This window comes from Pseudovirgaria hyperparasitica, assembly GCF_010093815.1.
Source record: "Pseudovirgaria hyperparasitica strain CBS 121739 unplaced genomic scaffold EJ05scaffold_6, whole genome shotgun sequence".
Lineage (NCBI taxonomy): Eukaryota > Fungi > Ascomycota > Dothideomycetes > Acrospermales > Acrospermaceae > Pseudovirgaria > Pseudovirgaria hyperparasitica.
Genome location: NW_022985554.1, coordinates 1,346,661 through 1,369,815, shown reverse-complemented (window position 1 = coordinate 1,369,815; position 23,155 = coordinate 1,346,661). Strand labels below are relative to the sequence as shown.

Genomic DNA, 23,155 nt, shown 5'->3' with positions numbered 1-23,155 from the left:
TAATTCATACGTGCGCCGCCTACTACGCCTTCGGGCCGCCAGGAGACATTCGGAGTTTGTTGATATTCCCCGAGACCGACTTGCGGAGCCAAGGGGCCGGGTCCCGGATCACACTCGCATTGGGTATTAGGTATGCTGTAGGAGCCAGAACCACCAACAATTTCGTCTCCTTTCGCTGAAAGTCTGTCGATTGCTACTTGCAAGGACTGTACAACGGTACGCCAAGTGTCAAGGGCGCAAACGGTGAAGTATGATCTTGTATAAATACATACAATGGACTTCTCGGCAAATCCCACCTACGCCTGCTGCGCTTACTCTCCATGCCGGCAGCCCCTCGCTTTTATGAGTCTCTATCGAAGCACTCAGCTTCCTCTACGATGCCGCTAAGATCTCGAAATACCCCAGACATCTGAAAAGCTTAGCGTGACATCATGTGCTTTCGTCACGTTATGAAGCTGCCACTGCCACAAACGTTTGTCACCGCTATTCCCACTTCATCGTCTTCAATCAACGGTCGGCTCAAGTGTGGAGCCACTGCCGTCTAGGTTAGTTGAGTTCAGTAGCAAAGGTGATTCAAATGATACGTACGCGACAATGTTGGCCCATCCTATAAGTCTCCAGTGCTTCTCAATTCTTCGACTAAGCGCAATCTTCTCCCCAATCTCAGTACATGCTGGACTCGTTAAGCTCAGACGAGCAACATCAGCTTTGATTGCCATGACTTTAGCGCCTGCTGATGTGCTGCCGATATTGACCATAAGAACTTCGTTCTTGGTCAGTTTTGCGACCTTAGCCTGCTTCCCATCGGCTGTTTTCACTCCAAGAAGACGTCGAAGAAGGAAGTAGTTGACTTCCAGCTCAATGTAAATGGAAGGTAGATGGCCTTTGAGACCAAGGACGAACCCTACTAAACGATCTGCACGGCACAACGTAGGGTCGACGCGTGTTCCCACACCAATCAGTCCACCCGGAACGGCAAACTTCAAGTCATTGTGCTCTGCAAAGAGCGAAACCACCCTGCTAAAGATCGGTTTGCAAACCACTTTGCCGGATTCATCCTTCGTGACAATGCCCGGTCTGATTTCGATCTCGTCATTGACCTTGAGCACACCAGTCAGAATACTGCCACCAGCAACACCACCTTTCAGCTCCTCGATCTCTGCGCCAGGCTTGTTGACATCGAAAGATCGAATGACAATCATGTGAGGCTTAGCAGTGAAATCACGAACTGGAACCGGAATGTTTGAGATGAGGTGCTCGTTGATCGCGTCAATGTTGAACTTCAGCTGAGCAGATATTGGAATGATGGGTGATCCGTCCGCAACAGTGCCGCGAATAAACTTGAGAATAGACTGATAATGCTGATCGGCGCCCTCTTCCCTCATCAAGTCAACTTTGTTCTGTAATATGACGATATTATTGAGCTTCATAATCTCGATAGCAGCCAAATGTTCGGAAGTCTGGGGCTGAGGACACGGTTCGTTTCCGGCAATGAGAAGTAGAGCGGCGTCCATAACGGCGGCGCCTGATAACATGGTGCTCATGAGAATGTCGTGACCGGGACAATCGACAAAACTAATGATTTCAGTTAGTTGCTGCTACGAATTTCCCGAGAAAGACTTACGAAAGATGGCGCATTAGCTCGTATCTACCTGAACATCCTTCGCGCTCGCAAGGAGGATCGACCTCCTTGTCGCTCTTATAGCTTCTGAAGCATGTAGGCCGTGGGCACTCTGAGTTGTTACACTTGTAGACTTTCGCATTTGCATATCCAAGCTTAATCGTGATATTCCGCTCCAACTCATTCTTAAACCTGACAGTCTGCACTCCGGAGATAGCCTTTACCACAGTCGATTTCCCGTGGGCGACGTGCCCTATGGTACCGATGTTTATGGTCGCCTGTCGCGATATAATCTCGGGAGACAAGGGCGATAGAGTACTGAAGTCTACTGTATCTGGATTCGGCTGTTCTGGCAACTCGGGCCTTTGTACAGCGGCTGGGACAGGCGCACTCTTTTTTAACGCGGATTTGGGTTTTGGCGCCTCCTCTTCCACCTCTGACTCCGGGCCCCTGTCATCGTATTGGTTGTCTGAATCCGAATCCATGATGTAGATTGAGTATATTATATCAGTCCAAGTCTCCTGCTATGGCGATGGGCTTTCGAATGTTGTGAGGTTCTGGTGGGGGTGATGGCTGTGGGGTTAGTAATTTGACGAGAAAGTCGACCGTGTGAGTCAAATCTTGGCGCCAGACGCCGTTCTGATATATACCTAGAGCAACGTCACATGGAGTGGTCGTTACACGCTCTGCGTGACAAGAATCCGGATGGTTCACGCAACGACGTCGATATTTAACACGTCTTCTAAAGCATTCAATATTCACATCTATGGTATCAAAATTCTGGTAGTTTATCTACAAGCTCGTTGGGAGGTTCATCTTCTTCCGCCAATCTATGAGGCGAAATATGAAGAATGGGTGTGACTAATGATGAAACAGTCGAAGATGTTGCTCCACGAAGGTGATACCAAGCTTCTCTGCAGTCTCGACGACAGGGTGATCATTCTGTGAGCCCATGGGTGCTGCAACATATTTCACGCCTGATCGTGCAGCGCGGAAAACGTTGTCAATGAACGGGAACTATTAATATGTCAATGAGATGCGGCAAATCAGTACCAAGGTAAGGTAGAACTTACGAATGCATCGCTGGAGCATGCAACTTCGGACAATTTGGATAACCACTCTTTGCGCTCGGCTGCGGTGAAAGGGGTAGGAGACTCCTCGAAATGTTTCTCGAAGTCCTCCCTCTCGATGCCCGACTCCGGCACTAGCCCGCTAGTCAAAAGATCAATGGCATTGCTCTTGTCTGCTCTTTTCGTTCCCTTTTTCCACTTCAACCCAAGTGTTCTCTCGTGAAATCGCATCCACCAGTTGTCGGCTTTATCACCAGCTAATCGCGTGCAATGAATTCGGGACTGCTGACCCGCACCAAGACCGATCAGCTGGCCATTGAGCGCATAGGATACTGAGTTGGACTGGGTGTACTTGAGTGCAATGGTTGCTACTGTAAGGTCTCGAAGGGCCGATTCAGAGAGTGAACCATCTTTTGGTGTGATAATACTACCGAACGATGCCGAAGGCTTGATTAGCGCATCGTTACGGTGCTGTGAAAGCTGAATTCCATAAACGGATCTGGTTTCTTGGGTCGGGGGGTCGTAGTCAGGATCCATTTGGAGCACCAAATACTTGCCGCCCTTCTTCTTCTTTAGGATCTCGAGGGCTTCAGCATTGAAAGCAGGAGCAACGACACCGTCCGATACCTCTCTCGATATAATTTTGGCAGTTGGAACATCCACCTCGCGGGACAGTGCGATCATATCTCCAAAGGAAGACATGCGATCTGCTCCTCGTGCACGGGCGTACGCTTGTGCCAGGACGGACGTGTCGATCCCGTCGATATCATCGACCATGTACACCTTACGCTCAACGTCGCTCAACGGCACCCCAATAGCGGCGCCGGCGGGGCTCACGTGCTTGAATGAAGCAGCAGCAGCACGCGACAGGGCAGTATCGAGCTCCTTAACCAGAGGCCAGGCGTTAAGGGCGTCAAGCAAATTGACGTACCCGGGAGAACCATTCAATACTTTGAATGGAAGATCATGAAGGCTTGTGTAGGCTGATGCAGGCTTCTGATGCGGGTTTGTGCCATACCTGAGAGGAAGCTGCTGTATACCGTTGGATGCGTACTGTTTGCGGAAGAAGCCTGCTATGGCACTGTCGTAGTCAGCCGTGTGTTCGAAAGCCTTTAATGCGTAGAGTTGTCGATTGTGCTCGGTGATATCTCCCTTCTCTAGCTCTTGCAGGAAACCATGGTAGTCCTAGTCCTAGATTAGTATGTAACGTGGTTTATTATTAGCACATAACTCACGTTGGGATCTGTCAGGATGGTGACTCTCGCATGGTTCTTTGCAGCGGCACGAAGAAGAGTGACACCCCCAATATCAATCTCTTCAACAGCCTCTTTCACTGTGACACCGATCTTTGCAACCGTATCTTTGAATGGGTATAGATTGCAGATAACGTAGTCGACCTTCTGGATGTTCTGTTGTGCGAGGTCCTCCTTGTCTTTCTCCGAATCTGTGGCGAGAATACCACCATGAACCTGTCATTGTAAGCAGTGTACTAGTTGTTGAGTCCAGTACTCTGGAGTAGATGTACCGCTGGATGTAGAGTTTTGACTCGCCCGGCCAACATCTCGGGCGCTTTCGTGATGGCAGAGACATCTTCTACAGGAAAGTTCGCCTCTCGTATCATGCGCGCAGTGCCACCTGAAGCTAGCATACGCACTCCATTCTTTTGAAGGCCCTTTGCGAGATCTAGTGAGGAAATGGTCAACCTTCTGGATCGGTAGGGCCCGAATGCTTCGCTGACTGACCCAGAAGACCAGTCTTGTCATAGACCGAGATGATTGCTGCGTAGGGCACTTCGTAAGTTTATTTATACTATAGCAATAGACTACACGGGCTTACCAATCTTATCCGCGCTTCTTGAAGCCATGATGCTGGTCAATGAGTTGTAATCATGCACATCAATATCAATGATTGTGAGCTGTTATCATTTTTTTAAATTCTGACCAGGACTATTATTGCGCGGAGGGGCTCAACGCTAACAGTGGGGTCTTGAGCATCAAGGCATGAACAAGGCACCAATGAGTACGAAAGTGATTATGTAATCCACTAAGATCTTTCCAGTACAAATATTTTCGCGCGTCGGCCACGGCACCGTTCTCTTCTTCACAAACAAACGCAAAATATACCGCCGAGAAAAGCTTTCTGAAGGAGTCCCGCTTCATAGCGAGGCGCCATGATAACAAGAATCGTCATTCGAGCGAAGACTGAAATTCAGTGATCGATTATGGGTGAGTTTTCTCTCCATATTCTATGAGAGCAAAACTCAATGATCGGCCACACACCTTAACCTTGCCATCTACCCCAGTATCCGTGTCGTGTTGCAAGCATAGTCTCATTGAGACAACTAGGATTCCGGTGATCTTGTATACTGCCCATTGGCCAGATGGGTATGAAGCACAGGTGCTCATCATCACATGTCGTGCATTCTTTCCAGCTCGTCCATTGTAGATATTCAACAAGCGTGCGAATTATGTCAACAGCCTTGCTTTGTCCGGCGTCTGATCTAGACGCAGCGAGTGCACTGGCTTCAAATAGAGTACTGCAGATGGTCTTGCTCACGTCGTACACAGAGCGAGAGGCTAGACGCTTGTCCCGCAACGTTTCTGTTGGGAACATATGTGCTGCACATCGCGTGACCTCTCCTTTCCTGTCCCTGTTGGCATCGTCAATGAAAGATCGTAAGTACTGAGTTAATGTATGCCGTAAAAGCTCGTTCGATGCTGCGACTTTGTCCGAAATTAAGTATCGCAAAGGAGATGAATATCTCTGAACGATCATATCGGTAGTAGCCTGCCAATTATGCGACACCATCGAGCTGTCCAGATCAGACATCATGATCATATCCCTGATGTCCTTTCTCATTCGATCTACAATTGGTTGGGATACGTTTCTTAAACGAGGCATCGTAATGTTACTGTCTTGGTTCCGGAACAAGTCTATGGGGTAGTCGTAAGCCGTCACAAAGTTCTCGTAGTCAAGCTTCACACGTGTGCCGCCGATACCGTGGAAGCGATCGCTGATAGCTTTGTACAGCTGAAAGGTCCCAAACCCCCTGTGATCACCGCTTCTTGGCTTTGGGCTATCAATACGGGCCACCGCAACAATATCGAGGTTCTTCTCGAAAGAACACATAATTATCTCGAACCCAGCTTCCATGCGAAGGATCCCGTCCACACGATTACCCCATTCCGTTTCTGCCAACTTGCAAAGCATAGTAGCTCGCTCATGTTCGCATATACCAGAACAAACCAATGAGGAATCCAACAGAACGTGGTCAGTTGAGTCCAGTGTACCATTGCTAGTCTTAGCGGCCGACATGCCATCTATATATAGCAGATGTAAGTCCCTCTTCGTTCGATAGGTATGTAGATGGCCATGATTATTGTGCTTTATAGGCTTGTCGGATCGATCGTGTGAAGACTCTTCGTCTAGGACATGCTGCTTGCTCCCCGACTGCACAACTTGTGGTGACAAAGTAGGAGGCCCTCGATGTGGATCTCCGTGGCCGCCCCTTGATGGAGGTCGACCAAATCGAGGACGGGCAAACATGAGCGCATGTTCGGCTTCAAAAGCGAGCCATTCCATGCCCTGGACAGGAGAAGCTGTGTTGGTACCATGATACAACCGGGTCTCGCGAGGAACGGTCGCCAAAAAGAAAGACATCCCATTGTGATTCAAGGAAGAACCAAACTGTCTCATGGAGGAATGGATTGCATTAAAGATATGGTTCGCATTCTGCTGCGGTTTTACATCTTCTGCTGAAAGCGCGCCAATCAACAGAGCTGGCAAAAGGAGTAGGAGGTACATCATATATGTCAATGCTTGGATCGATGAGACTTGAGAGTAGAGCATTCTGACTGAGCGAAAATATACTGATATATGATACAGCCGCGCGTCGGCCAAAGGTGATCCCCACATCTCCACACAGGTATAAACCCTGCCAGGATGGCGATAAGTGATAAGGAGAATTCACAGGAGGATCGTTGATCGACTGTCCATCAATTTTATTGGTGTAACAGCCGCCAACTAAGATCACTCGTTCCAGTGTGCTTCATGCATAGTTCCAACGCTCGTCTCTCATGGTTGAGCATGCGTATAGGAAGAGTGAAAATTGTAACCATAAACTATGGCGTGCCCACCACGGAAAGGAAGGAAGGGCGCCTCAAACGAACGGTATTTGCTCTGGCAAAAGATAGAGTGACAATGTCTTCGAGGAGCAAAGCGGAAGACGTGTAGCTATTCAATCCCATTTGCGATGATTATGGGTAAGAAGAAGAGTGCCGCTTGTGATCCGAATTTTAATGCGCGCGGCGCGCTCGGACCAAGCCAACAAGCACGTGTTTTCAACACTCCTGCGTACTTGAGGGGCAAGGGCGAGCTCTCAAGAGAGCTTCGTACAAGAGGATGCTTCTTCGCACCGCCATCAGACGCTCTCCCCGGGCTCAGTTCACCGCTCTACCTTCGGCCAGCTCTAGGTGCATTTCCCACCAACTCTCTCGCACAACCCGTACTCCTCCCACTCCACGCTCGTCTCGTCTAGCGAAAACTATCATAACATCACCATCCATCAGACATTGTTCGTACCAGCGCAGTATGTGTAAACACTTTGCCGAAGCTCCAGGCTCGTCCGTAGACTTCACCAAAGGCCGTGAGGTTCTGCCGAAGAATGTGAAAGCTGTACACTACGACCTGACTCTTGAGCCCAACTTCGAAACTTTCAAATATGGAGGCAAGGTTATCATCGAGTATGTATCGTCCGCCAACAGCATCTCGAGATGCATATATCGTTGACAGAATGCTGAACCCCATGATAGTCTCGATGTTATAGACGATACTACCTCTATCTCTCTCAATACCCTGGAGCTTGATATCCATTCCACCAAAGTCTTCTCTGGCTCTACCGAGATCACTTCCTCCCCAGAGATACACTATAATGAAGATACACAAACTACCAAAGTGTCCTTCAACGAGGTACTTCCAGCGGGGAGCGAGGCAAGGCTTGAGCAGACGTTCACAGGAACACTGAACGACAACATGGCGGGTTTCTACCGGTCCTCGTACAAAGGCTCAGATGGGTCGACCAAATACCTTGCCACCACACAAATGGAGCCTACAGATGCCCGGCGGGCATTTCCCTGCTTTGACGAACCTGCTCTCAAGTCAGAATTCACCATAACTCTAGTTGCGGACAAAGCGTTAACCTGCCTGAGCAACATGGATGTTGCATCCGAGAAAGAGGTATCTGGTGGGAAGAAGGCAGTGACATTCAATAAGACACCTTTGATGTCTACTTATCTCCTGGCCTTCATTGTTGGAGAGCTGAAGGTCATCGAGACGAATGCTTTTCGCGTACCTGTTCGAGTCTTCGCGACACCTGACCGAGACATTGAGCACGGTCGTTTCTCCCTGGAGCTTGCTGCGAAGACTTTGGAATTTTACGAGAAAAAGTTCAACAGTGAATTTCCATTGCCAAAAATGGATATGGTGGCTATCCCTGATTTCAGTGCCGGCGCCATGGAGAACTGGGGACTGATAACGTACCGTGTAGTCGACTTGCTCCTAGATGAGAAAGTCAGTGGTGCATCAACCAAGCAACGAGTGGCAGAGGTGGTCCAACACGAACTTGCCCACCAATGGTTTGGTAATCTAGTAACAATGGACTTTTGGGATGGTCTTTGGCTGAATGAAGGTTTCGCAACCTGGATGTCTTGGTACTCATGCAACGCCTTCTATCCGGAATGGAAGGTATGGCAAGGGTATGTAACCGACAACCTGCAAAGCGCTCTGTCATTGGATTCGCTACGAAGCAGCCATCCCATAGAGGTTCCTGTCAAACGTGCAGATGAGATCAACCAGATTTTCGACGCTATATCATATTCTAAAGGATCATGCGTACTTCGCATGATCTCGAAGTACATCGGAGAAGAGACTTTCATGGAGGGAGTTCGACGTTACCTCAAGAAACATGCATATGGCAATACCCAGACTGAAGATCTCTGGGCGGCCCTGAGCGATGCCAGTGGAAAAGATGTTGAGAAAGTCATGGACATATGGACAAAGAACGTCGGGTTCCCCGTTGTTACGGTCACCGAGAACAAGGACTCTATCCACGTGAAGCAAAATCGCTTTTTGAGAACGTCTGACGTGAAGCCAGAAGAAGACAAGACCTTGTACCCGGTCCTACTAGCTCTTCGGACCAAAGATGGGATTAACGAAGACTTGACACTAACTGAGAGGGAGGCTAATTTCAAGGTCAAAGATCTTGACTTCTTCAAGCTCAATGCGGACCACTCAGGTGTGTACCGGACTTCGTACACACCTGAGCGTCTACAAAAACTTGGGCAGGCCGCCAAGAACGGGCTTTTATCTGTTGAAGATAGGGCAGGCATGATTGCAGACGCCGGAGCATTGGCCGCTTCAGGCTATCAGAAGACCTCCGGAATTCTCTCACTCCTACAGGGTTTCAAGTCTGAGCCTGAATTCGTGGTATGGGACGAAATTATCAGTCGTATTGGCTCAGTTAGAGGCGCTTGGGTGTTCGAAGACGAAACTACTAAAGACGCACTAAAGTCCTTTCAACTTGATCTAATCAAAGACAAGGCTCATGAACTTGGATGGTCCTTTAAAGATACAGATGGCCACCTTGAACAACAGTTCAAATCGATGTTATTTGGAAGTGCGGGCTTGGCTGGAGACGAGAAGATCAAAGCTGCAGCATTTGATATGCTCGAAAAATTCAAGGCCGGCGATCGGACAGCTATCCATCCAAACATTCGAAGCAGTGTCTATGCCATCGGCCTGAGCTTCGCGGATCAAAAATATGTGAGTTTCCTACATGCCTGATCCTTGATTACACGCTTGGCTAACTTCCATGGCAGTATGATCTCATTTTGAACGAGTACCGCACAGCAGGAACATCTGATGAGCGTAACACTGCGATGCGTGTCCTGGGCCGCGCAAAATCTCCCGAACTGATCAAGCGAACTCTTACCTTTCCACTCAGCGATGAGGTCAAGTCGCAAGATATATACCTACCATTGGGGGGCTTACGCACTCACAAGGAAGGTATCGTTGCGCTGTGGTCTTGGGTAAAGGAGAATTGGGACGAGCTTGAGAAGAAACTGCCACCAGGCCTGACAATGCTAGGATCCGTTGTCTCGATATGTACCTCCAGCTTCACAAGCAAGGAACAAATGCAAGACATCGAGGGCTTCTTCGCTAAGAAGAGCACCAAGGGCTTCGACCAGTCGCTTGCCCAAAGTCTTGATGCCGTGAAGGCTAAAGCACAATGGGTCGAACGCGATGGCAAAGATGTCAAAACGTGGTTGGCAGAAAACAAGTACCTATAGCAAGGCATCAACTCCACCCACACAGTACCAATGTGGAGCTTTTGACGGTTGTCAACAATAGCATAATCGGGTGTTTGGCATAATGGCGCACAACCATATTTGTACATAAAGCATATCCAATTCGGTCCTGTATAAATAGGCTAAAGTCCTCTAGGCTAGCATATGGTTGCACTCCTGGCTGCAGTGCACCGTCTCTCCCTTAATTCATCAGGTACAATATACTGATGCATAATAGGACTGGAATTGAACTGAAGTACATGGTCTAGCTGGGTATCGACGTGGTAGGACGTATACTTTCATTGATGCACTGTTCGCAAACAAGCCTTCTTGTTGCAGATTTCGAGCCGCTGCTTGTAGTCCTGAAGTAATAGAATCAGTAGCCGAACGAATTCAACAGTACCCTCGAACCTTACCATGCAAGCCTCCCTTAACCCATGAACAATCGACACCCTGGGCTCATACCCAAGAACCGTCCTAGCCTTCTCGATACTCGCATATGCCGTCTGACACGCATCCTTCACACTACCACGACTCAACGTCGCCGGTCTCCCCGTCACAAACGTCCCAATCTCCGCCACAAAACCCGCAAAATACGCCAGTCCCCAAGGCAACCTGACCTCAAAGGGGGGATAGTGCCCAAACTGCGCCCACACAGCGAGACAGAACGCGCGGAACGGGACCGGCTGGCCGTTTGAGACGAAGAAGGCCTCGCCGGCGGCGGTGCCGGGCCCGTCGAGCAGGTTTCCGACAGCCAGGACGTGGGCGTCTGCGATGTTGGACACGAAGCTGAAGTCGTAGAGGTTCAACCCGGTGCCTACGATGAAAGGGGTTTCGCCCTTGGCGATACACTGGTGGATGGTTGGGATGAGCTGGGTATCGCCGGCGCCGAACACGGTCGAGGGTCGTAGGGCGCATGTCTTGAGGTGCGTGCTGTTTGCTGCGAGGACGAGGCGCTCGGATATGCCCTGGATGGGGGTCAGCAGGGCTAGTGTCAAGATCGAAGATTGTGGGTTCTCTGCAGACCTTGGACTCGCCGTAGATCAGTGTGGCCGAGCCTACTGGGAGGGCTTCGGTCATGTTTGGGTAGTCGTGCGCGGAGTGGTCGGTGATGGCGGTGCAGCTGCTGGTATACACGAGGGATTGCACGCCGAATTGTCGCGCTGCCGCGAGAACATTCTCGGTACCGTGGACGTTGACTTTGAAAGTGTAGTCTCGCTCGGCTTGGTTATATCTGCTGTTGCCGCTGGGGACATATCCGGCGACATGGACTATAACATCTGGTCTTGCAGCGCCGATCGCCTTGGAGACCTCATGTTCGTTTGTGATGTCTGCGTGAAAATAACGAACTGTGGACTTTTGAAGTATTTTGGCCTTGAGAGGCTGTACGTCGAGGACAACGAGGTCGTATGCTGGTCGTTGATCCTGGAATGCCTTGATGATGGCACTGCCTATGAATCCGCTTCCGCCAGTGACCAGAACTCGCTTAGCGCCGACCATTCGTATAGATTTTGCTAAGTCTCGGTATTTGGTCTTTTACCTCAAGGGTGCAAGTGTGTTTTTGATGCCACAAAGTTTACAACTATTGACTTTCCCAGCATAACGTCGCATGTCCGTCATCGGTACAACGCACTCGTTACCGGATCGTCTTCGAGCCGACCAACTAGGCAAGCGAAGGTCTCTCGACCACAAACACTATATTTCAACAATATCTACCCATCATGAAGGTCAACGAGCATACTGGCAAGTGGCCGGCATGAAGATACTCAAAGCCAGTACTGATTATACCCCAGCCATTGTCACCCCTAAAGTGCTCCTCGTCCCCTATTCGCGAAGTCATGTGCCAACCTATCACACATGGATGCAAGACGCAGAACTTCAAGAAGCAACAGCGTCCGAGCCCCTGACCCTGGAGCAGGAATTTGATATGCAGCAGAGCTGGCGGGTGGATGGGGATAAGTTGACCTTTATTGCATGTACGGCCCCCGCAGAAGACGTCATTCAGGGCGACGCTATTAGACCGACAGTGTTCGATGGACCGGACCAGATGATCGGCGACGTAAATCTCTTTGTTGCGGAAGCTGATCTAGGCGACGACGAAGGAGATCAAAGCAGCCCAGATGCTGGGCTGGTTGGGGAGATTGAGATCATGATTGCTAGAAAAGATATCCAAGGCAAGGGCTATGGTCGAGCGGTCCTACTCACTTTTCTTTGGTATATACTTATTCACCTAAGTGTTAAGCAAGGAGAGCAGTGGCGTGCCCGCCTACGTCTTCTCCGGGTCAAGGTTGGTAAGGGTAATGTACGAAGTATACGACTTTTCCAAAGCGTGGGCTTCATGATGATGAACGAAACACCGAATTATTTCGGGGAGCTGGAATTAACGTGGGATGTGGGCAATCAATCGATACAGCAGTTGCAGAAAAGGCTTCGAGACTCTTCTTCAGGATGGCAGGAGCCGCGCATAAAAGCCTATAGATAGGTGCAGTGCTAGTCTGCTTTTCTCTATGATCATGCGTATAATACATCGGAGTCCGCCTCTATGCTGTCGCAGCCTCGCTCTGGCTAGGATATGCACTCGAGATATGCTGTAGTACCCGCTCACAACTTCTGATATTCTAGCTTACCCTCCAACTTCTTCGATTCTGCCATCTTCCGCACAGCCTTATTGAAGTCATCTTGATTTATGGCGTCGCGGTAGTCCTTGATAGCGAACAAACCACTGGAGGTGATTAGTAAGAGATTGACGCATCTTTCAATTTGAGACTTACGCTTCTGTGACAATGTTCCTCAAATCTGCGCCATTGAACTGGTCGCTCATCTTGACAATACTTTCAAAGTCAATCTCGCCCTCGGTCTGCACGCCAGCTGCGTGAATCTTCATGATCTCCAGTCGACCAACCTCGTTGGGTAGCGGGATCTCTATCTTTCGATCTAAACGACCGGCTCGGAGGAGCGCAGGATCTAGAGTATCTGGTCTATTTGTGGCCATGATGATTTTTGTCTTTCCCAGATAATCAAAACCATCCAACTGATTTAGCAGCTCCATTAGCGTTCGCTGAATCTCGCGGTCGGCGGAGGTGCCTTCGGAAAAACGACGACCACCAATAGCATCAATCTCATCCATGAATATAATGCAGGGTTCGTGTTCCTTTGCGTACCCAAACATCTCGCGAATGAGACGTGCTGACTCTCCAATGTATTTGTCAACGATTGCGGATGACACAACTACTGCGTGTTAGCGTGCTGATAGCATAGAGATGCTTCAGACTGACCTTTCAAGAAGTTGGTTTCCAGACTGCTGGCAACAGCTCTAGCCAGAAGAGTCTTCCCAGTACCTGGTGGTCCGTAAAGGAGCACGCCCTTAGGAGGCTTGATACCTACTCGCAAGAAGAGCTCTGGATTCTTCAGCGGCAGCTCTATGACCTCTCTAAGCTCACGAATTTGCTCATTAAGACCACCGATGCCTCCAAAGTTCACTTGCCCTGGGTCCTCCAACGACATGTTATACACCAACGGATCGACTTCTCGTGGCAGCATTCGCATTATGGTCAGAGTGGTCATGTCCAGGGCGACACGTGTACCCTGCTTGAGTTTTGCTTTGTCAACTTTCGATCGGCATCCCACCACGTATCGAGGCCCCGAAGATGCTTTCACGATGACTATGATGCGCGTCAGCTCGTCATCGACATGAGACGGATAGGTGTCACGTACACCGTTCCTCATCAAGCTGCTTTAGAACCTCTCCTATAATCTGACCGACACTCTGCAGAGCTTTGATATTGTCTTCCGACACATCAAAGTCTCGTACCAGCCCTTTTATCTCTAACCTCAGGGCTTTTAGCTTAGCCTCCCATTCCCTTGACTCAAGGAGCTTCTTCTTGTATTCTTCCAACGCATGCTCACGCTCAGGGTCAATAGCACCACTCATACTGTGCCGCGATCTAGGTGATGTGCGAAGAGTGAGTTCGTGAGGTGATGGCCGAAGGTGATCGAATTTGCCCTTCGCTGGTGTGTTCCGCTTGGGCGGGGGTGTGTGGAAGGTGTGCTATGGCGTTTGCGGTAAGGACTTGGAGATGCGTAGATGGCTAAAAAAGGATTCTGAAGGACTCTGTAGGGTACTGTAGTTGTGTTGATATGTAGACGGAGCTTCTGCATGCGTTCGGAGGTGAAGTCAAGCTTGGGCCACCTAGACCACGGCGATCTAAATTGGATGGGAGGAGTACTAAAGGTATTTGGCAGTGCTTAGTCAGGCTCTTTTGCAGTCCTTGCTGCCTGACTTGGCGGACCTGCGCAGCTCAAGCCTGAGGCACCAATTCTGGATGTTGCCCCTCCAGCTTGACCCCACCATTTTAGTGAGAATACATAGTTGTCTCGCCAGCACGGAGTCCTTTTCTCTTTTAACATCTTCCACAGTCCCATCACTCCTCAACCATTGGGTAATTGGTGAGTCTCAATCAGTGAATTTGACTCACCCTCGTCCTTTGTTGTCCCATACCAAGACAGTGTATCTGCGGCATTTTCCTGCCCAGCCATTCAATGCTTTTTTGCTTGTTTTGTTTCCAAGGCACTAGGCCGTTGGGAATATGCTGACATCATGCCTCCTTTGTATAGATATAGAACTTTGTGAGACACTTTTCTCTCACCCTCCCTAAAACATTCACGACTGCTATCAGAACATCAAAATGGCCATCACAAAGATCCACGCGCGCTCCGTCTACGACTCCCGTGGTAACCCCACCGTTGAGGTTGACATTGTCACCGAGACCGGTCTACACCGCGCGATCGTTCCTTCTGGAGCCTCCACTGGTAAGATCAGAAATAGAGTTCATCCCGAGGTCTTGGTTGGGAGACTGACAAGTGATATCCAGGCCAGCACGAAGCATGCGAACTCCGCGATGGAGACAAGTCGAAATGGGCGGGCAAAGGCATGAGTCCTGCAAGGTTTCACGCTGTGGATTCTGACAATTACGTTTCCAGGTGTCACCAAAGCCGTCGACAATGTGAACAGCATCATTGCGCCAGCACTCATCAAGGAGGGGATTGATGTCAAGGACCAGACCAAAGTCGATGGTTTCCTGAACAAGCTTGATGGGACGACCAACAAGACAAAGCTGGGTGCGAATGCTATTCTGGGCGTATCGATGGCCATTGCGAAGGCTGCTGCTGCCGAGAAGGTAAGTATATGCGCTGAGCTCGACTAGAAGCTGACTGGCTAACACTATCATATAGGGCGTCCCACTCTACGCACACATCTCAGATCTGTCTGGTACTACTAAGCCATACGTGCTCCCTGTACCTTTCATGAACGTTCTCAATGGTGGCTCTCACGCTGGTGGGCGACTGGCTTTCCAAGAATTTATGATTGTGCCCTCGTAAGAAGTGCCATGTCTGCGTGACATGTGACAATGCTGATTGATCCCCTAGTGCTGCGCCTACCTTCACCGAAGCTATGCGATGGGGCGCCGAGGTTTACCAAAAGCTCAAGTCTCTTGCCAAGCAGAAGTACGGCCAGTCCGCTGGCAATGTCGGTGACGAGGGTGGTGTTGCCCCCGACATCCAGACCGCGGAGGAAGCCCTTGACCTCATATCTGAGGCCATTGAAGCTGCTGGATACAAGGGTAGGATGAACATTGCCATGGACGTTGCTTCCAGCGAGTTCTACAAAGCCGACGCCAAGAAGTACGATCTGGACTTCAAGAACCCTGACAGCGATCAATCCAAGTGGATCACGTATGAGCAGCTCGCGGACATGTACAAGTCGCTTGCAAGCAAGTATCCCATCGTGAGCATCGAGGACCCCTTCGGCGAGGATGACTGGGAAGCTTGGAGCTACTTCTTCAAGACGTCTGACTTCCAGATTGTTGGGTAAGGTGTCCACTCTAGCTACCTTTTGTATTTACTGACAGACGCCCATAGTGATGACTTGACTGTTACCAATCCTATTCGCATCAAGCAGGCCATTGATGACAAAGCTTGCAACGCTCTCCTGCTCAAGGTCAACCAGATCGGGACGATTACCGAGGCTATCCAGGCGGCAAAGGACTCGTATGCTGCAGGCTGGGGCGTGATGGTCTCTCACCGATCTGGCGAGACTGAGGACGTTACCATTGCCGACATCGTCGTCGGTCTTCGGTCTGGTCAAATTGTATGTTGAGCCAGCAAAACAGAAGATCCCATGGCTAATGTATCGCAGAAAACTGGTGCCCCTGCTCGATCTGAGCGTCTTGCGAAGCTGAACCAGATCCTTCGTATTGAAGAGGAACTCGGCAGTAACGCAGTGTATGCCGGCGAGAAGTTCAGGACAGCCGTGAACATCTGAGAGCTTACCTCGGGGCCCGAATACCCCAGACTATTGATGTGGATGAAGTGACGACTTAGCACACGACTTGTGACAAGGTAGGGACTAGATAGAAATAAAAATGGAAGCACAATTGAATAAGAGAACTATTACACTATACTTGTGAGATGCGTCGACCATGCTGTCTAGCCAGGTGCCATGATTGGACGCAAGGAATGACATACGGCGCCGCTGAGTGGCTGGAAAGTATGGACATTCTTTCGATGTCAGCGTGAAACATCGGTGATGGGGTAAGGTTGAGTGACATACGGGTGGGAATGTGGCAGACCCGTGAGCTGCAACACTAGCAAGGATGAGAGTATCGTCTTGAGCTTCGACCAAAGCCAGGGTGTGGTCTTGTCACTCTACTACTGTGGTATGTAGTAGTCTCCTGCGCTCACTGCTGACGATGAATGTCTGTTGCGGCGCTGGTGATGGCAAGTACCGGCGTGAATCTGTTGAGATAAGGCACAGCATGCATTAGTGACATGCGTGTTGACTGCAATTGTGTACTTGACGTGTACTTGACGTGAAATGATAATTGCATGACTATAGGGAGGAAGTCACAACGAGTCCTGCGCAGCGACAGGACTACCACTATCGCTGTCACGAGTACTACTACTGTCACTGTCACTATCACTATCAGATACGACAATTCTTTGCATAAGTATGCAAGAAATGAGATATTTATAGCACACGCACGTCAAGAATAACACTCGAGTTGTACAAAGTAGTGTCGGCCGACAACGTGCGGAGACGTTTGTGGGGATGGTCTGTGGCTCGTGTCATCTAGCCTGACTAGGACTAGCTTGGCCGCACTACTGCCCAGAGCGGTCATTCCGCTTGAGCTTTGTCCGCCTTTCTCCCCAGCATCAAGCATCAGTCCATCTCTCACCATCGTCCTCAACTTCAACCTCTACACTTCACCGACTCACTATCCTGCTCCACGTACATCATCACCTAGATCAATCGATAGACTGTACGATACCCATACCCCGGTCGTCTTGCTTCATGGCCCTGTAACCCTCGGCCCCTCGATCTGTCTCTGCTGCCAGTGTGCCCTGACCTCTCTGCTTCATTGCGCCTTTGTCAATTGCATCGCAAGTAGGACAATTTGTCTCATTACTTTTTTTAGATTTATATCTGCTCAAACTGAACTATACATGGATAATTTGTTCGCCGACGAATACCTAGTGTCACTCATAGTATCTGAGCCAGTACGTGGACGTCAATTACATACTGTGACATGCTACAGCCAGCTACTCACCTGAGGAGTACGATATGGCTATTCTCTGACTGTGCTAATCCTATCAAGGAACCCCGGCACAATCTGCAGCTGTCTATCGCACGAATCTGGTTTGGAACATTCTCTTGACACTCTTACCAAGATTATACCACGAATCTCTTGCTACACCAATTGTGCGGAACCATTCAGGTTCTATAGCGAAGCCATTGCAATGACACTTTCATACTCGCTATGAATCATCTTCATGACTTGGTGCCCGAGAAAGCCGTCGGCTTTTCATAAAACTAACGTCTCGGACGTTGTCGCGGATCATCTCCATGATCGACGTGACTGTCTTGCGTGCTGTTTCGGACAGACTATCCTTGCTACGACGGCCGTATTTCCTACCATCTATCTTCTAACCTTATTCTCTCTTTTGCCCATTCAATGGACCATGTTGTCGTACCCCCCTGCCAATGCATGTCATGTCCACGTGCTTTAACCAGCCTGGCCCTGTCCCATACTGTTCCACAGTGGTTTTTTGTCTAGACCGTCACCTCTGGAAACCTAGACAATCCATGGGAACTTGCATACATCTCCTATCACTTTATTATATTATCCATTCATTGTCTTGCTGTCTGTCTCTCCCCCCTCTCTCAATTTTCTGGGTCTAGTTCGAGATTCATTGCTGCTCGCCAGGGTTAATGGTGACTAGTTCCTCCAGTCCCGCCTGTCACTGATCGACGTACTTGGATCGTCTACCCTGCTATCACGAGAGCAATTTGCGACTCTGCCAGTCTATTGACTGTCGACAGGTCGAAAGATACTTATCGAAGCCCATTATCGTTGTTCCTCGCGCCGGCGCGGATATTCCCATATTCTTCCCCAGCAACTGCTACATAGCGCATAACAGCGCTACTGCCGCTGTATCTCTTTTCGGTCCCTAGGTTTCATTATAGAACACTATCAAGGCACGAAATTGCGATGTCTCTGAACGAATACAAGAAGAGTGGCGCGTTGCCGGTCACAAATCCAACCTCACGGCCCGCTTCACGTTCTGCTCCGCCAATGTCAACATACTCCATCTCTGCACCAAGTCCACAGTTTAGGTCCACTACCCCAAACCCTCCAAACAAGGACAAGCCATTACCACCTCCACCACCAACAGACAGGAGAATGTACCCGACCATCAACCCCTATAAACAGCCCAGAGCATCTCCCGTTCCGCCGACAGCTAACTACCGCGGACCATCTCTCGAGAAAGCATCAAAAATCCTGGGAACGAGCACGCTACTTACTACACATATCTCACAGGTCGCGCAGGGGCCCAGAGTCCAAAAGGCGAATCAACTCCTGGGCTTAACAGGCGAGGATCCTGTTCAGGTACATAGTCACCGCCGAACAGAGTCAACAAACCGATTCTACCATACTTCCAGCTGGGAGAGTCCAGATTCTCTTTACAAAGAGCAATATTATGCAGCTGCCAAAAATCTTGAGCCCGTTTTTAACTCGAAAGCCGAAGACAAGAGAGAAGACGTCCAATGTGTCAGAGGGCATCGACGCGACTGGGAGTCATCAAGCACTCAATCGTCGCGAACACGATCGGACAGTTCGGGCAGTATGGCTTCTGTCTCCTCCAAGAGGCCCTCCCAACGAAAAATGTCGTCAGCATCACATGTTCTCCACCGCCAGAAATCTTCACTATCCCGAATTCCCAGCAGTCCGTCCTCAGTATACTCTGCAGGTCTTGACTCATCTGCACCTGATCTAGACAGCGAGATTGTCGAAAGTCAAGCTTTCTGGGCCGCCCGTCCGCTTACTGTAACAAGATCAGATAGTGTATCATCCTCACTCGAGACTGAAGGACTGATGCCGCAGTCTCTCAACATCCGTCGGCGAAGTAGATCTCTTGCCGACTTACATCACACGGAAAAATTACCTCCATTGTTCGAACCACTGCCCCTAGAGGCTGTGCCGGAATGGGCAACAACAGCACCACAGGCCGTCGATACCCAGGTAGCAGGCCCGTCGATGCAAATAGAGGCGATAAAGAATGACGCCACAGCTGTTCCGAGAGCGAGTAGCCCATCGACACAGTCGCTTCTAGAAGGATCAAGTCGCTCAGGATCCCGATCCGAGATGAAAATAGCTTCAAAGGTCATGAAGCGGCTAACGTTGACGAGGCAGGGTACGTCTATCCAAGACGAACCCCAGGCGCGCCAATTTGAGCGTCCCCGTACCTCAGTCAGCTGGGCCAGAGCTTATACAACGGTCAAATCGTTGGGCAAGGAAAAGATATCTGTAGACGAAATCATCCCAATGCGTGGTCCAAACGCAGTCCCAGCCGCCCAGCAAGCAGAAATGCGAGAGCGTCTGCGCCACGAGAAACTTGGGTCGAGGGACAAGATTCCCAAACTTGACATTACCGCCTTCAATGCAGCATTGGCATCGCGACCACTTGCGCCCACTTCGCATGTTTGCAGTAGTGAGACCCAAATGGGAAAGCGTGAGATGCCGAGCGACACTTCCAACAGCGGAGCTAAAAGTAATACGCAGATCATCGTCCCTACGTCGTCAGGAGCTAGATCGCCATCAATTAAAATTGAAGAGTCCCAATCACACGTGGCGGTAGAAGTGGACTCGAATGAGCTGTACGAGGCTGGAGTGTCAGAGCCAGTCAACCAGTCACAAACTTCTTCGGGAGACCAGTCCTTGCTTACGGTTCAGAAAGAGGAGCAAAACCGAGATAGCAGCTACTACAAGTCGAGAATAGCTGCGGCAAATTCTCTTTTCGATAAGTTCATCCAGAATCCAGATGAGCACCAAGTCAAGCTTCAGCAACTCATTGACGATACCCGGCATGAACGCAAAACGACGATTGAAGGGGCTGCACCGCTTGAGACGTGGTACTCGAGACAACAGTATGAGACTGAAGAGTCCACAAAAGCTTCTGATGTCAAGACTTCCGAGCACCCAATGCCGAGTCAGATGCCATTTGCGCCGGCTCTCCAACCCGCACCACATACGGGCATATCTGCACCAATATCGAGATTAGCAGCTACTGCGTCAAGGCAGAATATTTCACTACGACTGGATACGCGACTTCCCCCGTCTGTAAGTTGAGATCAAGGGGTCTTGGAGGACACCGTTAACAATCTTGGCGTGTAGCAGCACACGGTAAATCGAAAACCCTCTCGACGCGGCTCAAGACAAGGCAACAGGGGCCGTTCCCGGGGCGTCAGCAAGTCAGTCAACTCTTCTTCTGTATTCAGTTGTAAGCCAGTCGCTAACCAAGTTCAACAGGAATGGTATGCGATCTCCACGCACACCGGTCACCAAGCATGGGAAGGGTGCGGTGTATAGTATATTTCCAGTCAACAAGGCGACCACCATTAAGAAGGTGAGATACTACCAGCTCGTCTCTCTGCGACGGGATCGAGGCAGACGGTACTAACATAGCATTTATCAGGCTGCCTCTCTACCGACACAAACTGGACCAGCATCGTCCAACAATATCATCGGGCCGGGGGAGGCAGGTCAGTCTAATGCTGCTACATCGATTCGCTCGGGCAGTCTATCAAATCAAGTACTTTCGGCGCCTCCACCTGCAAGCTGCACCGCGACAGCAGCTCCAATGGTCAGTCATCAACCTGTACTACCAACTCTAGCACCAACTGTATATGTACCACCAACAAAAAAGACTAGTAAGTCAATATGGCCTACTACGTTGGTAAAACACATGCTGACGCAAAGTAGTCATAGACGTTCCTCCAGCCACCACCACTACCGCAGTCACGACCTTTTCCCCTGTCAGCCCTGGGTTTATAATACAACAACACTCCCCATTGCTCGCTAAGAACACACCAGTCATGCAACCAAGCGCCTTTGAACCTTCTATAGCTGATCTCGGTAAGACAGTCGGCTCTCTGCTGTGACACTGGAACGATGCTTACGAATTACATTAGTATCTCCAACTGCCGCTGTCGTCCTCGAGCATGCATCCACAACCGACGACGCGCCCTGGGGACCCGAATCCCCCGTCCTTCCCCAGCTCGAAGTCTCCATGGAAGACGACGAAAACAGTTGTGACGACGACGCAGTCTCAGTCAAAAGCTACTCCCACATCGCTCCTGGTATCGAAACACCAAACTACCACTCTCTCGACTGGTGGGAGCTCTCTCCGACCTCCCTTGGAACTGGCACACCAGAGCTCGAGGGCGACGGTCCAGGTGTGCGGTTCTCACATGGGCACGGCGGCCGGACGGTCGCGGAGATCAAGAGCTGGCAGTTCGATCTGGACGACGAGCTGGCAAAGTTGCGGAAGTGGGACTGGACCGACAAGGGCCATAACCGGATGATGTTCACACTGGATTGTGAGTAGAATGCGCAAATGTTGAAGCTTTGAATATTGGCGTGCGGTGGCTAATATGTTGGATAGTTGACGCACCGGCTCACGCACCGTGAGACCTTTCCACCTCAGTTGTTGTTCTTGTCGCCAAAAATAACCGAGTTCCACCGCGAAGGCCATGATATCTTTTACTCGTTTGTTCGCGTTTGCCACATACATACATGCATACATACCCTCATGCTGCATTTCCCAGGCTTGGTGCATATCCCTGCATTTGTAACGACACCCAATCATTGCTTGCATCCATCTCGCGGGCGTTCCCTTCCAACCGGTTCACGCAAACTATCTCTTTCATTGTTCTTCATGCACGAAACTTTTACCTTGATACCACACTCATTTACTGGACTTTTTGTTGTTGCTGCTGCGAGCATGGCTTCTACACACTCGCTTTTCCCCATTCATTCATACATTCATTCAGCGCCGGCTTGGCTGGCTGGTCCTACTATATTACATTCTCTCAACCAGCGTGCTGGGCGGATACGCATGATGATGATAACGATGTTGTTGTTGCTTTTTGATGTCAGAAGATACCGTTGACACTCTCTTCGTATACATTCGTTTGGATATATAGGGTTTTGGGGGGCGCAAGTTGATAAACATTCTCTTAGATACATACATATAGGGTGCTAGAGGACACGATATTGATCAATACACTTTGTTACGAAATTCATTTTCTCTCTGACTCTCGCCTCATCTTCTGCTTGTCTCTGTACATATCTCACGTTTTACAGCCACGTGTAATCGATAAGATAGCGGGCAGACGCACGATATTCCTTCCCATGCTATGGGGGAGGGAGTAGAGTTTCAGGGATTATGCCTGGCTGGTCAGACATACTCACATATAAATACACATACACGTGCATCATACCCAGAACAGAACAGAATAGAACAGAAATGATGCCAGACATGTCACGACACGACGAAGTCCAGAAAAGAAGAATCGTCGCACACTCCAATGAATGTCCAACTTAATAATACATTCTAAATCAGCTTCACCTTCACACTTCCTCGCTTCTTGAACATGTCTCTGAAGATGCTTGCTATATATATTGCCAGTTGATGTAGCGAGCCCATATGGAGACGTCGTCGTAATCGCAATCTCTCTCAGACTCTCTCTCAGCTTAAACCTTTACCTTCTTACCCTCTTC

At 49.8% G+C, this 23,155-nt stretch overlaps 10 protein-coding genes across 10 annotated transcripts; 5 read left to right on the top strand and 5 right to left on the bottom strand.

The window, feature by feature from the left end:
• Positions 1 to 70: 70 nt before the first annotated feature.
• EJ05DRAFT_510131 (eukaryotic translation initiation factor 2 subunit 3) lies at positions 71 to 2,223 on the bottom strand. Its single transcript, XM_033748154.1, has 3 exons — positions 1,625 to 2,223; positions 589 to 1,575; positions 71 to 534 (listed from the first exon to the last, which is right to left on the bottom strand). The coding sequence occupies exons 1-3, from the start codon at positions 2,104 to 2,106 to the stop codon at positions 504 to 506; spliced, it is 1,500 nt and encodes a 499-aa protein (XP_033601750.1). The 5' UTR covers positions 2,107 to 2,223; the 3' UTR covers positions 71 to 503.
• A 200-nt stretch (positions 2,224 to 2,423) lies between these two features.
• EJ05DRAFT_537595 (AICARFT/IMPCHase bienzyme) lies at positions 2,424 to 4,663 on the bottom strand. The gene is made up of 6 exons (XM_033749396.1): positions 4,528 to 4,663; positions 4,434 to 4,469; positions 4,217 to 4,374; positions 3,927 to 4,160; positions 2,695 to 3,876; positions 2,424 to 2,638 (listed from the first exon to the last, which is right to left on the bottom strand). The coding sequence occupies exons 1-6, from the start codon at positions 4,553 to 4,555 to the stop codon at positions 2,483 to 2,485; spliced, it is 1,794 nt and encodes a 597-aa protein (XP_033601749.1). The 5' UTR covers positions 4,556 to 4,663; the 3' UTR covers positions 2,424 to 2,482.
• A 308-nt stretch (positions 4,664 to 4,971) lies between these two features.
• EJ05DRAFT_437641 (uncharacterized protein) lies at positions 4,972 to 6,495 on the bottom strand (the record flags this gene model as incomplete). Its single annotated transcript, XM_033741796.1, has 2 exons — positions 4,972 to 6,075; positions 6,151 to 6,495. 2 exons carry the CDS (start codon positions 6,493 to 6,495, stop codon positions 4,972 to 4,974), a joined length of 1,449 nt encoding a protein of 482 aa, XP_033601748.1.
• A 786-nt stretch (positions 6,496 to 7,281) lies between these two features.
• Positions 7,282 to 10,037, top strand: EJ05DRAFT_438001 (uncharacterized protein; the record flags this gene model as incomplete). The annotated part of the gene is made up of 3 exons (XM_033741811.1): positions 7,282 to 7,433; positions 7,503 to 9,510; positions 9,567 to 10,037. The coding sequence occupies 3 exons, from the start codon at positions 7,282 to 7,284 to the stop codon at positions 10,035 to 10,037; spliced, it is 2,631 nt and encodes an 876-aa protein (XP_033601747.1).
• Positions 10,038 to 10,333: 296 nt separating this feature from the next.
• EJ05DRAFT_499707 (putative NAD dependent epimerase/dehydratase) lies at positions 10,334 to 11,534 on the bottom strand (the record flags this gene model as incomplete). The annotated part of the gene is made up of 3 exons (XM_033746888.1): positions 10,334 to 10,396; positions 10,451 to 11,002; positions 11,061 to 11,534. The coding sequence occupies 3 exons, from the start codon at positions 11,532 to 11,534 to the stop codon at positions 10,334 to 10,336; spliced, it is 1,089 nt and encodes a 362-aa protein (XP_033601746.1).
• A 256-nt stretch (positions 11,535 to 11,790) lies between these two features.
• On the top strand, positions 11,791 to 12,516 carry EJ05DRAFT_437949 (uncharacterized protein; the record flags this gene model as incomplete). Its single annotated transcript, XM_033741810.1, has 1 exon — positions 11,791 to 12,516. The coding sequence occupies one exon, from the start codon at positions 11,791 to 11,793 to the stop codon at positions 12,514 to 12,516; it is 726 nt and encodes a 241-aa protein (XP_033601745.1).
• A 119-nt stretch (positions 12,517 to 12,635) lies between these two features.
• EJ05DRAFT_492637 (26S proteasome subunit P45) lies at positions 12,636 to 13,965 on the bottom strand (the record flags this gene model as incomplete). The annotated part of the gene is made up of 4 exons (XM_033746046.1): positions 12,636 to 12,756; positions 12,806 to 13,262; positions 13,310 to 13,696; positions 13,749 to 13,965. The coding sequence occupies 4 exons, from the start codon at positions 13,963 to 13,965 to the stop codon at positions 12,636 to 12,638; spliced, it is 1,182 nt and encodes a 393-aa protein (XP_033601744.1).
• Positions 13,966 to 14,461: 496 nt separating this feature from the next.
• On the top strand, positions 14,462 to 16,466 carry EJ05DRAFT_475512 (phosphopyruvate hydratase). Its single transcript, XM_033743817.1, has 8 exons — positions 14,462 to 14,480; positions 14,649 to 14,843; positions 14,906 to 14,962; positions 15,015 to 15,211; positions 15,267 to 15,409; positions 15,462 to 15,902; positions 15,954 to 16,182; positions 16,231 to 16,466. The coding sequence occupies exons 2-8, from the start codon at positions 14,720 to 14,722 to the stop codon at positions 16,354 to 16,356; spliced, it is 1,317 nt and encodes a 438-aa protein (XP_033601743.1). The 5' UTR covers positions 14,462 to 14,480; positions 14,649 to 14,719; the 3' UTR covers positions 16,357 to 16,466.
• Positions 16,467 to 18,166: 1,700 nt separating this feature from the next.
• EJ05DRAFT_340854 (uncharacterized protein) lies at positions 18,167 to 22,240 on the top strand. Its single transcript, XM_033740917.1, has 7 exons — positions 18,167 to 20,713; positions 20,768 to 20,844; positions 20,903 to 20,999; positions 21,069 to 21,303; positions 21,356 to 21,508; positions 21,565 to 21,972; positions 22,038 to 22,240. The coding sequence occupies exons 1-7, from the start codon at positions 18,584 to 18,586 to the stop codon at positions 22,061 to 22,063; spliced, it is 3,126 nt and encodes a 1,041-aa protein (XP_033601742.1). The 5' UTR covers positions 18,167 to 18,583; the 3' UTR covers positions 22,064 to 22,240.
• Positions 22,083 to 22,673, top strand: EJ05DRAFT_340890 (uncharacterized protein). The gene has a single exon (XM_033740918.1). It carries the CDS (start codon positions 22,185 to 22,187, stop codon positions 22,542 to 22,544), a length of 360 nt encoding a protein of 119 aa, XP_033601741.1. The 5' UTR covers positions 22,083 to 22,184; the 3' UTR covers positions 22,545 to 22,673.
• The last annotated feature ends 482 nt before the right edge of the window (positions 22,674 to 23,155 follow it).

Excerpts from the sequence above, each read along its gene's own strand:
- EJ05DRAFT_537595 (XM_033749396.1), bottom strand. The coding sequence starts at position 4,555 with ATGGCTTCAAGAAGCGCGGATAAGATTG. Across the intron at positions 3,877-3,926 it reads CCATCCTGACAGATCCCAAC|GACTACCATGGTTTCCTGCA; the intron begins GTGAGTTATGTG and ends ATCTAGGACTAG. Across the intron at positions 2,639-2,694 it reads CATGCTCCAGCGATGCATTC|TTCCCGTTCATTGACAACGT; the intron begins GTAAGTTCTACC and ends ACATATTAATAG.
- EJ05DRAFT_475512 (XM_033743817.1), top strand. The coding sequence starts at position 14,720 with ATGGCCATCACAAAGATCCACGCGCGCTCCGTCTACGACTCCCGTGGT. Across the intron at positions 14,844-14,905 it reads TCCTTCTGGAGCCTCCACTG|GCCAGCACGAAGCATGCGAA; the intron begins GTAAGATCAGAA and ends AGTGATATCCAG. Across the intron at positions 15,212-15,266 it reads AGGCTGCTGCTGCCGAGAAG|GGCGTCCCACTCTACGCACA; the intron begins GTAAGTATATGC and ends ACTATCATATAG.
- EJ05DRAFT_340890 (XM_033740918.1), top strand. The coding sequence starts at position 22,185 with ATGCTGCATTTCCCAGGCTTGGTGCATATCCCTGCATTTGTAACGACA.
- EJ05DRAFT_510131 (XM_033748154.1), bottom strand. The coding sequence starts at position 2,106 with ATGGATTCGGATTCAGACAACCAATACGATGACAGGGGCCCGGAGTCA. Across the intron at positions 1,576-1,624 it reads GAGCTAATGCGCCATCTTTC|TTTTGTCGATTGTCCCGGTC; the intron begins GTAAGTCTTTCT and ends TGAAATCATTAG. Across the intron at positions 535-588 it reads GGATGGGCCAACATTGTCGC|TGGCTCCACACTTGAGCCGA; the intron begins GTACGTATCATT and ends CCTAGACGGCAG.
- EJ05DRAFT_340854 (XM_033740917.1), top strand. The coding sequence starts at position 18,584 with ATGTCTCTGAACGAATACAAGAAGAGTGGCGCGTTGCCGGTCACAAAT. Across the intron at positions 21,000-21,068 it reads AGGCGACCACCATTAAGAAG|GCTGCCTCTCTACCGACACA; the intron begins GTGAGATACTAC and ends AGCATTTATCAG. Across the intron at positions 21,304-21,355 it reads ACCACCAACAAAAAAGACTA|TCATAGACGTTCCTCCAGCC; the intron begins GTAAGTCAATAT and ends GACGCAAAGTAG.